The sequence below is a fragment of the Eumetopias jubatus genome, unplaced genomic scaffold (genome assembly GCF_037043125.1).
Source record: "Eumetopias jubatus isolate StellerSeaLion01/CBP00866 unplaced genomic scaffold, mEumJub1_p1.0 scaffold_3, whole genome shotgun sequence".
Classification (NCBI taxonomy): domain Eukaryota; kingdom Metazoa; phylum Chordata; class Mammalia; order Carnivora; family Otariidae; genus Eumetopias; species Eumetopias jubatus.
The window spans coordinates 14405058-14417134 of NW_028274809.1; the positions used below are offsets into that span (position 1 = coordinate 14405058).

General features: G+C 37.7%; 1 protein-coding gene across 6 annotated transcripts in view; it reads left to right on the forward strand.

Annotated features, from left to right (window-relative positions):
• The window catches only part of DOCK10 (dedicator of cytokinesis 10), a 263841-nt gene that overhangs the window by 237121 nt on the left and 14643 nt on the right, over positions 1-12077 (forward strand). For all 6 annotated transcript variants that reach the window (XM_088021536.1, XM_088021534.1, XM_088021535.1 and 3 more), the window contains exons 45-50: positions 391-606; positions 2037-2094; positions 2423-2521; positions 5091-5197; positions 6928-7050; positions 7188-7301. In XM_088021536.1, the coding sequence (XP_087877662.1) occupies positions 391-606; positions 2037-2094; positions 2423-2521; positions 5091-5197; positions 6928-7050; positions 7188-7301 (717 nt within the window). The remainder of the gene's footprint in view (positions 1-390; positions 607-2036; positions 2095-2422; positions 2522-5090; positions 5198-6927; positions 7051-7187; positions 7302-12077) is intronic.

Sequence of the window (12077 nt, forward strand, 5' to 3'; positions counted from 1 at the left end):
ACCTTGTATCATATCTCCATTCCTACACTGATCACTGGCTTGGCCAGTTGATTGGCCAGGACAGTTTGGTGGGCCACCCCCTGGTGCCTGCAAATGAAGTAAACCCTTTCAAATCACATGAACCAGAGCCAGAGAGGAGAGCACTTCGAAGAACAATCAGGATGCTGTTACTAAAAGAAGCTAGATGAGCAGATAAGATGGAGTCCACTGCAGTTCTTATGGTCAAATGTGTACAACCACAATCATGGAATCATATATAAAGTACATATTTATGAACAATAAAGAGAATGCACCAAACTGTGAAACCAAGCCATAATTAATAGCATAACTTAAGTAACCTACCTTAGGAATTAGGAAGAGATAATGACCCAGGCTCTCTGTTTTCCAAAGAACAGCAACTTCCCAGCAGAGGTGAAAGATCTGACGAAACGTATAAGGACTGTTTTGATGGCGACAGCTCAGATGAAGGAGCATGAGAAGGACCCTGAGATGCTGGTGGATCTCCAGTACAGCCTGGCAAACTCCTATGCAAGCACCCCTGAGCTGCGGAGGACCTGGCTCGAAAGCATGGCCAAGATTCACGCGAGAAATGGAGACTTATCCGAGGTGATTAGCGAAGGCTCAGTCCTTCTCTATTGGCATTGTCCTTTTTATCAGGACGATTGGACTTTCATTTACAGTAGACTACCATATTTTTCCGCTCATCTAGATATGACCCAATTATATATGATGTGCATTAAATTTGCATGTAGGACTCAAGAATGCCCAAATCCATGTAAATAACACCAAGTCAAGGCCAGAGTTGTTGGTATCAAAGGCAATATGCAATGCAGAACCAAAGATTAAAAGCCTAAGACTAAGGAGGATGGTTGTAAGGGTGTCTGGAAATTGAGTTATAGAAGTTAATGTTCTGTGTTTTAAAATGTCTTCCCTGTAATTGGAGTCAGATGGGGAAGTTTACCACCATGGTGAGTTATCTCAGGCTGCGGTAATCTGTCCTCATTTGCAGCTAGTCTGAACTGGTGATGGAAATATTAACACTCCCACGAGCCATGTAGGAGAGTGCACTCTGTGAAGGTTATAAATCAATAGCTAACTTTTTTATGTCAGTTCAAACACCGGGTGGATTTTTATGCAGCAATTCATAGACCCCGAGTGGTTTCCGGACACCAAATGGGAAATTTCTGCCTTATTCTCAGAAATAAGCCCCTTTCAGGAAAAGATTATTTTATCTGGGATAGTCCTAACACCTGAAGTTCTTCTAAACGCATGTGAGGGATCCTGGGAGAGAAATAGAGCCAATTAGAAACCTCGGTTGGAGGCATTTTGGGGGGACAAGAATGAGAAACTCCAGTTCCCTTGGACGGTCCAGAAAATGGAAAGATAACTCCACAACTTTCAAAGGGAAAAGCTGAAGTCATTTGGACCCCTCAGCAGGTCAAGTTCTAGTACGTGTTCAGCAATGTTCAAGGCTCTTCAGGAGATAAGAGAGAATAATAAAATCGCCATATAGTCTGGTTGGGCGGGAGCACACATGTTACATTAGGCCACACTATTTAATCAAGTACCACCTTGTGAGGCAACCATCTTAAAAACAGTAGATATTCAAATGAGGCCATTACTGGAAGGAGAAAAGCTAAGAAGGTAGCTTAATTTTACTCCCAATTTAGATCCCAATGCTATAGCTTGTAGTTTTACCAAGAAAAGAAAACTGTGGATTTTAAAAACATATACATTAGACTTAGATATTAAGGAAGGAGGGTAATTCTATTGAAAAATTCTTCAATTCAGCTCATTCACCCACTTGAAGACTACTCCCAGAAAAACACAAACAAAAATTCCCCAAAAGAATTTATTCTTGATTGTGAACTTTTGGGAAATCAAATCGATTCTTGGCTTTGATTCTTTCATTAAAAGGATTCCTCCACATATTCTCACATGGAATACTGACTCACCTTGGAAGATTCGTCCTGATTAGACAAATAGTAAAATCTACACTGTGCCTTCCTCTGAAACGGTTTTCCTTTTTATTACAGGCTGCTATGTGCTACATCCATATAGCTGCCCTCATTGCAGAATACCTGAAAAGAAAGGGTAAGACAGCCATGTGCAGGGAGAAAAGTCTAGAAGTTGACATGTTAAAACCTAAATTACAACTAACTTATTAATTTTAGGTTGTATTAATCTCAGTTATGTTTTATTTAGTAACATTAATTTTCACAGATATTTCTAATTATAGTGTACTTATAAATTTTAGCTCTCTCATGCTATTATCATGTTTATTTCATGCACAAAAAAGGCTAACTGGTCAGCCTCTTAGTTCAAAATGAGAATGTTTCACTGGTTAATGATTTAGAGTCTCATAAGCTTGTATTAACACCAACATGTAGCAATGTCTTAACCTCATCTTGCACTACCATAGGTTACTGGAAAATGGAAAAGATTTGCACACCATCCCTGCTCCCGGAGGATATCCACCCCTGTGATAGCTACCCATTACTAACAGCTCCTGGTGGAGGAAGTGAGTGGCCTGACTCTCCCGCATACACTTTACCCCCATGGAACAGTACTGAAGAAATCACGTTGCTGCTTAAATTCTATTTTGATGAAACTCTTAAATGTATTCTTAGAAGCAAAAACTATCTCAGACCTTCATAACTCCCACTGTAAAAGCTTGAAGCTCCTACCACTCCAAAATCTACCCAAATTTATGAAGTGTAGAACTGAAAAGTTCTCAGCACATAGAATTGCATCTTATCCAATATGTAGGATTATGAGTCATGGCCATATTTGCTACCAATCTGCATACTAGTTTGCCCTTGAGATTTTATTCTAAAATTGTTTAAAATTGCAAGAGAAATCTATTTAAATTTTGAAATGTAATAAGATGACTCATTTGAAACAAGGAATGCCAGAAATATATATGCAGGACTCTATAATCAACTTGTTCCATTTCCTTTTTTAAAAGCATAAACTGATTCAGACAATTTACGACACATAATAATTTACAGTATTGATTTCCTTTAATTAAGAATATGTCATCCTTAAAGTTTGATGAAAGATTTTGTAACAATACCTAAAGAATTACTCTTTGTAAAACATTTGGCAATATAGCCAATCCATTTAACCTGTTTTCTCTTGCAAAAGTTTGTTCAAACCCAAAGGTTATGGCCGGCGATGTATTAAGTGTAGTGGAAACCTCAGTGTATGAAAAACAGAAACAAATCTTTAGATATTAAAATCAAAATAACTGAACAAAAGGTAAATGGACTTTAGTTACAATATTTTGGAAACTTAATTAATCCCTTATTCTTTTAAATATGCATATGTTTTCTAAAGACTCTCAGTGGATTTTGCAAATAAGGCATTTGAACCAAATGACCAAAGTGAACTGTGAAACAGGGAGGTCATTTACTTGAGGAGGACACCAGATCTGGCATGATGGCTTGTGTCCATGCTAAAATTCAGGGATCTTCCTGCTTAGCTCCATCCTCATGATTTAGCTTCATTTTTATATGCACGTCATCAAATGCATCACCGTTTTGCCTAACGTACCCTTCTTCCCCATCTATTTTGTATCATAATCAGACACTGTACAGCTCCATAAAAATGATTTCAAATTCTAACAAAAAACAAAATGGAAAAAACCTGATAGACTAGAGGTCAGTTTGAGAAATTATGGAAACTTATATCCCAAAATGTTGTGTGAAACTTTAATATTCAAAAAATGTTAAATACCCACTTCCAGACCTAAAGTAACACTGGACTCTAACATACCCATTGAGAAAAGAATATATTTGTTTACTAAACTCTAAGGAAGGTGATTTTTTATGATGCATTAACATATATTCATATCCATTGGCATACATCTGAAGTCCTCAGTATACTTTTGTATTATGATGTTAAGAAGTCAGAGGAATAAAGTATCCCTTCAGTACAATGTGCACACAATAAGAATATCACCAAATATAAGCAACTCCAGAAAGTACAACTGTAGTAATGATCATCCTGCAAAAAATATATAATGACTTTCTCTGCTATATATCCCTGCTAATCGATTGTCATATATTAATATGTTTAATTGCAGAAATAATATTATTATTTTCAAAAGTAGGAAAGTAGAAATTTTAATGCAAGGATTAGATTGCAACAAGTATTCTAATTATAATTTCAAGCATGTTTGGGGAGTGATCATTTAGTTACATAGCCCATGAGCTGATAATTAAAAATGGAAATATCTCACAAAAGGATTAACTATAATTTTAAAAGCATTTGCTCCATGTAAGGGCCCACACTAGGCTCTATACTGGCAATATCTTGATTAGTTGCCAGTATCATTACTGATACTGAGTTAGGTGCTATTATGGCGTCCTGAGACGCCAACCAAGAGAAGTGATGCAACTTGACCCAGAGTTCATGGTTAGCTTATGATGGGGCCAAAGTTCAAGGGCTGATCTGTTACCCCAAGCTGTGCTCCTGACTACTCAAATTCTCTACTGTTCAGTTCCAATCCCTCCTCTGGAGACATTGTCCATGATCAACTGTCTTTATATATTATCTGTAGAGCCAGATCTATTTATTTTTATCTTGGTAGCCACAGTGCTAGGAAAATTTAAGAAAGTTTCTAGATAATGCAAAAGAGTGAAAATTGGCAAGGAATGAGCATTGTTTCCATAATGCACTGATCATACCAGGTGTTTTCTCAAATATTAATGTACTGAATTCCTTCAACTATCCTTTGAAATAGATATTAACATCTTCAGTTTAACAAATGGGAAGAAGCAGGCTCAAAGAGTCTGGCCAAATTAAAACATTGGAACCATGTCTACCTACAAATTCTGTATTCTGTCCATAATTCTGTGCCACATTCTAAAAGAAAATGTGTCACTTGAAAAATGATACAAAATTATTAAACAGGATCATTGGTTGCCCTGGGAGAGAATATTTCTCAACAGTCATTATATACCCATCTCGTTGACTATGTGAGTTTTATTGTACTACCACTTGTAACATCATAAAGAAAGGCATTATCTATTCCAAACAGGATTTGGTTCAAACAATAATGTTTCATTTTGTTTGGTCCTCTCAAGGCATGTTCTCCATGGGCTGGCCAGCTTTTCTGAGCATTACACCAAATATTAAAGAAGAAGGAGCAATGAAAGAAGATTCAGGAATGCAAGACACACCATACAATGAGGTTAGATCCATATAATCTAGTGTACAGTAACTGAGTAAAAAGATGCATTGAACTGTTACATTAAGCTAAATATGGAGGAGAAAATCTTATTCAGAGATCAAATAAAATTACTGTAGAATAGGACTTAGGCTAAATGAAAGGCTAAAAAGCTGAGATTAATAGATCTCAAATTCCAGTGATAAAGCATAATTTTCAATGAATATTTAAACTAAACTTTCCTTCTCTCTATATATAATGTCTATATATATATATATATATAAATTACTTCCCAAATATATAATGTCAGCTCTTCTATAAGATATGAAATCATTAGTCCTTTGGTAAACATCATAAGGGATGCTGAAAATTTTGTGAGCTGGTCACAACTTTTTTTAATGCATTAGAAAGTTTGTTTGTAAATACACTTGAGCAGAAAGGCTCACTAGTTTCTGCAAAAAACCTTTTGATTTGCAAACCATGGTTATTTTTCATTAATCTAAAGGTTTCTAGTGGCAATTACATAGCAACAATTCTGATAAAGAAAACAGAGCTCCCTCATCAAGGAAATGAAATATTTCATAAGCTAATTGTTTAAATCTTAATGTTATGTAGATTAAAAAAAAAGGGATACAGAAAGCAAATTTGGGGGCCAATTTTAATTAAATTTTATATATGATTTATATTAATTTACATATTTATTAATTTATTATGTTAACTATTTTAAATGTTTATGAATCTTTTCTTCAAAGACATTGTTGAAAAGATTCCAACAATATTATCCACTTTTTTTAGTGAGTATATAATTTGATTCAGCTGAATATTTATTAAACCACTAGTATATGTGAGGCATTGAGTTAAGGATGGAGGACAAAGATAAATAAGACATAATTCTGACTTTCAAAGAGTTTAGAATCTTGAGAAGGACAAATTTTTTTCAGGGTGGAGAGTAGCCACTCTAAGGCCCAACAAGTATAAATCTAGGCAATTAAAAGGAAACAACTTTTTAAGTGACAGTGGTTGGGATATAGATGGATGGGACATATATGAAAGCTTTCCAGACTTCTGCACTGGATCTTGCCATTGATGAGACTTGACGGTTCTTAAAGGTGTAAGCCACACACAGGTAAATGTGTGGAGGTATAAAAGTATTCTGAGAGTGGAGGGGTACAGGATGGGGTACCCAAAGTGCAAAGTCAGTGACAAGGGCTGGGGGCACTGAAAGGGAGGTTGGTGCCTAATCATGGAGCTCCTTCAATGTCGTGCTAGAGAGTTTGGACGGCCATTCAGAGACACCGGAGTTCCTACAAAGGTTTAGGGCAGTGGAGAGCTCATGACCAGATTTACATTTTAGAAGGAAGGATTCCTGGAGAACAGCACATAAGACGGACCAGAAGGAAAACAGATTACTAGAAGACCACTATGGAGTCTGGAGGTGAAGGAGCAGAGGTTTGATCTAAAGCAGTGACCATAAAAATGGAAAGGACTAGACAGAGCTGAAGGCCTTTCATAGATTCAAATTAGCAAGTCTGAAGGACTAATTTGATGATGGAAAGAGAAGAATCCAAGAAGACACCACCATCCCTTCCAGGATGGGTGTAAATGCCAATAACAAAGACAGGGAACACAGAAACCCCACTATAAAGAAAATTGACAGTGTAACAGTTTTGAAAACAAGTTTTAGGGATGAACCACAATGAGTACACCATGTTTACACAGTCATGTAAAATCTCATTTGATTTGGGGGATTGCAGAATATCCTGGTGGAGCAGCTTTACATGTGTGTGGAGTTTCTTTGGAAGTCTGAGCGATACGAACTCATTGCTGATGTCAACAAACCCATCATTGCTGTCTTCGAGAAGCAGAGAGACTTCAAAGTACGTTTTCTGAGGCCAGAGCTTGGTCAAAACATCCTGCTTTAAATTGGTGAATTACTTATAATTTTCAAAAGGGGAAACTCCCTGTTTTCTGTGTCAGCATCACCTTCATGAAACCCTTTGATTTATGGTTTCAGAAATTATCAGATCTCTACTATGACATTCATCGATCATATCTAAAAGTTGCAGAGGTGGTCAACTCAGAGAAGCGGCTGTTCGGTCGCTACTATCGTGTAGCATTTTATGGGCAGGTAAGTTCCCCAGAAGCTATGTGGCCTCTACATTCTGTTAAACAATGAAACTGTCTTTCATTCTCTATGAGACATTAAACTCCATATGGCAAGGGATTAAGAGGATGTGGGTGTGTCTGGGTATATTTGAGGGTTTTTCTGGATGTGAGGGTCGTGTGTTTGTCCAGGGGAATGTAGTGAACTGGGGAGCAAAGGGGCAGAGAAATCTAGGGGTCTTAATACAAGTTGAGTTAAGTTAGTGACTTCTAACTTCTTGGAGAAAGAGCATCTTCTTCTTCCCAGTTAACCCCAAATATGAAATTATAGTTTCGGGTCATAGGTTAAGGTGAAATTAAATTGAACATGTTTTAAGAAATGAAATTCACAGCATTCTGGGAAATAAAGACTTCCTAGGGGCTCCACCATGTCAAAGCCCTTTGACTTTACAATCACGCATTTTCTTTCCCCTTCCTTCTAAACTACCACTGATTCTAGGCAGAACGCCATATGTTATATTTTCCCCCTGTGTTGTGAGTCAGTATAACTGTCAAGTTATCTTTCCCAGCTTCCCACCTTAGCAGAGAGCCAGAATAATAATATTAGCAAGCCATAGCATTAGCTGGAAAATTAAGTGAACATATTCTATATTAATTATGAATGTCTCTGAGCAGTGCTTTAGGTGGAGCAAACCCAGGGACAATTATTGCAGCAGCATACCTTGGACTCTGACTTGTGTGCATGAACATTTCATCCTCTTATTTTCATAGTTGGAATGCCCTCTCGTTTTCTCTCATTTCCCCTCTTTCCCTCCCCTCACATAAAGCAGTATTGCCAATAGCTTCTTTTCTCCTCGGAATGTTCGAAGGCGGCAGCTGAAGACGTCAAATCCAGCATGGTCATTCTAGATTATTTCCCGTTAAAGTCTTTTGAAAAACATCTATTTTCCCCTAATCGCCAAAGGCAGCTTAAAAACTAACTTCCGAATTAATAAAGATTAGCTGCTCTCTACCTGGAAAGAGAAGTGTCACCCATTAGCCACCTACCATAAACGAATTAATCCAACTGAGATTTTCCGACCTGCACAGCTGCACCAGGATTGCGGAGATAGCCAAAGCGAGTAGAGACAGTCTACAGATAGAGACTAAATGTAGACATGTGTGGGGTCCCAGGAAAAGAATCAGAACTATTTGAAGTAATAGTGTACATTTTGGGGAGAAAGTGGGGGAATATTCAGGGGAGGAGGAGGAAGATAGGGAATGATATCTTGAACATCATGAAGAAAAGAAGCAATATTTGCCCTTGATGAAACATTAGCAGGAAAAACAGCAGAACACCCCATTGGGAAGGGAATGTGGGCATTGAGGGATGGCAGGTGGAAAGACAGGGTTTTGGGGAAATGGCCACAGGCTAACTGAGCCCCAGAGAAGTGACACACAAGGTGGGTACTCGGCCAACCAAGATTCAGATCTACAATCCTTCAGGCAATCCTCCCAATGAAAAAAGTAATAAGCTGCCATGAACAGCCCGGTCCTGAAAGTGAGATTGCCCACCTGATTTCTGCAGCCGGTCTCTCATATAGGGACACTAAACAGGTAGAAACAAACCCTACTGCTTTCCTACCAGATTTTAATGTGGATGTTTACTCTTTTCTTCTTTTGGTCTTGACGGTTCCAGGCTGTGGTAAGTTTTCTCTCTCTCTCCGTTTGCATGCTCTAATAATCCTCACACTTCCCTCCATATGGTGTACTGAACCTTAACTTTTTGTGTACAAATCAGCATTTGGTACAAAGGTGAGATTATCCTGCTTCCCTTCATTTTGGAGTCATCCTGCATTTCTTGAACTAAATTGTATTTATTCCAGTTATCTGAATTACAAAAATGTATCATTTACTTTTCACGTATATCATCATTCTACACAAAGGTAAATGTGGTTTGAAAACCTACATAAACACACTTGTGCACACAGCCAGATAAATATGAGCACCACATATTTGCAGTACGTGAAGAGTAGGCTTAGTATTAGAGATTATCTGCTCATTTCAGACCACTGGGAATTGCAGCTGATTAAGAAGGGCACAGTGGTCAGATTTTTAGAAGCTGGAGTAGTGGCCATTGAGGGACACCTTCCCAGGCTCCTGAAAGGACGTTGCTTCTTTCCACATAAGTATTGTGGAGAAACAGGGCTCTCTCTGGTGGCAAGCTCTGAGCTTTCTCAGCGGTGAGGGTCTTAATGCTCAATGCAAAAGATGACCAGTGGACTAAAGCATGACCCGTAGGGCAGATTAAGTCTCCTAAAGATGCAGAAAGAACTGATATAAGAAATGTTGGAAAACCAGCAAAGGCAGAAATAATGTCCCGGTGCCTAGAGCTCTGTGACACCAGAAGAATTTTCTTCCTTTTGTGAACCATGTGACAGTGCCTATATTCAGTCATTTTTTATCTACAAAAATGATTCACCAGTAATTCAACATAATTATTGCTGATTGAGCTGGAAAGATAAATTCCTTCATTATCCACACATTATTTATCCATTCGGTTCTGCTCGCCTGACCACTACATACTTTTTTGTAATTCCTTAAGCCCTCTCCATGTCCACACCAGGATTTTCTACCTTCATTTATAAAATGGGAGTCATGGGTCCCTAACTCACCTACTAAAAGAATACTTGAAAACCCTTATACTAAATAGACTGAGTGGGGGGCATGGGGGAAGAACTGGGAAGAGCTACTTTCAAATGACCTAACTTTGTTCTTTTTGCAGATTTCTCAATAATAACGTGTGCTGATTGTGCACTTGGCTTTTTTTTTTTTTACATGCCGCCAGTATTCTCAATTGTCATTTATTAAAAATTCCAACCTAAGCTTAAAAGTGTTTTGTTAAATCTGCAGACCTGAGTACAAGCCTAGGCATGGTACTTTATAAGCTCAAACTCCAGCCGCCTTTGAACAAAAACTAACGGGGGTCAACTAAACTACACAGCCATTTAGAGCCTCAGTCCTCAAATGAAATTCAAATACCTGTCCCAGAACACCAAATGGAAAGTGTGAACTATGGTATGCAACAGGAGCAGACAGTGCACATCACTTTACACATGATGATAAAGAAATACCAACTAGATTTGAACATTTCCCTGAATGTGTGCAGAATGAAGGTTCCAAAGATCTAAGATAAAGTCTTAACTACTTGATTAGCATAATTCCCATAGTCAGAAATAATTTCTTTTACATGATGGTACTTTACGTCTTTGTAAAATTCATCTTTTAATATCCAAGTTGGAATGTCTCGCAATCATATTGCAAAGATCATGGGAATATAATATGCAGTAGGCTCTTTGCCTCCACAAGGCCTTTGGGTAAATATTTTAGTGTCCCGTGTGCATAGTGCTTTCATTACATAGTATTGGCTAGAGTAGTTAATATTATGTCTGAATGAGCCAGAAAATAGAAAACAAGCTGGAAACTGTTCTTTCATGGCAGGAGCTTTAAAAATGCAAGTCTTGCATTGTGTGAATTTTCTAATGCGACACCTGGCATCACTGATTATAGAAATAACTTTACACAGAGCAGCCTATATACAGCACCCTCCAAAGTGTCCCTCAAGTATTCATTTCCAGAGTAATGAAACAACAGTAGTGATCAAACATCAGCTGTAATCAATGAAATACTTAGGCTCTGATATTTAGCATGTAAGGAAGCAAGTGAATGTCAATTGCATAACTTAAAACATCAGATGTTCTCGGAATGAATAAATGAAAGGCTGGAGGAAATTTTTTCCTGTTGACCAAAGGGTATAGAGTCCATGATTCTCAGTCATGCCTACATGGGTATAGATGTATCTCAGAATCTTGATAGAAAAGAGATTAAGAGGAAGAGGGAAGGTGCATGTGTAGTTTTAAAAAACCCCTTCTCCATTCTGGGTTGTGATACATCCTTCTGGCTCCCCACCTATATGAAAATCATTGATATAAAATACATATATTTTAATACATATAATGAGTATACAAATTATGTGAAAGGTTTATATTTATATGAAAACGTTTCTCTGCATTCTTGTAGCTTCTCTTCTCTTAGTATTTAGCCCATTATTGACACTTTCTGACCTACATTTATACAAAAGGTTTCTCCTTGGATGCATTCCTTTGTTTGTAAATTTCGAATTACTTAAGTATAATGGCAGGGGCCCTTATATTTGACATCCCAATAATGATTCAGGGGCATTGCAAAAACTTGCAAAAACATCTAAGAAGGAGTCAATGATTTTAGCTGTCAGTTTACTGAAGTGCATTTTTATCATCATCTATTGCCTTCCAGTTCCATAATCTGTGCGTGTTAACTCTACTGATTCAAAGTCCTTGTTTAACTAGAATATGTGCTAATTCCAAACGATGACTGATCAGAACATTTATCACATTGTACAGTGACATTTAGGAAATCAAACTAGCAAGGGAAATGCACATTTCCCATTGCTTTGAAATGCTGTCTACACATAACCTTGGGGCTAAAATAAAACAGAAACTGCCCCTGCATTTTCATCACCTGGGTCCCTAGTTATAAATCATTTATTTCATAGACAGAGCTGAAATTGAAAACTTAAGACAATGTCCTGTGGCTCAGTGGGCTATGCTTTGATAGTTTCCCTGGGTAAAAGGTAGGCGCATATTCCAAATATTTTCAGAGCTGCCATTGATCTGGCTCCAAAAGCTCTTACACGATCCCTGGAAGACAGCCAACTAAATTTTTAATTCTGCTACTCCAGCTCCTTCCTCCTTATTTTAGAAAATAGTCCCAACAGGTTGAT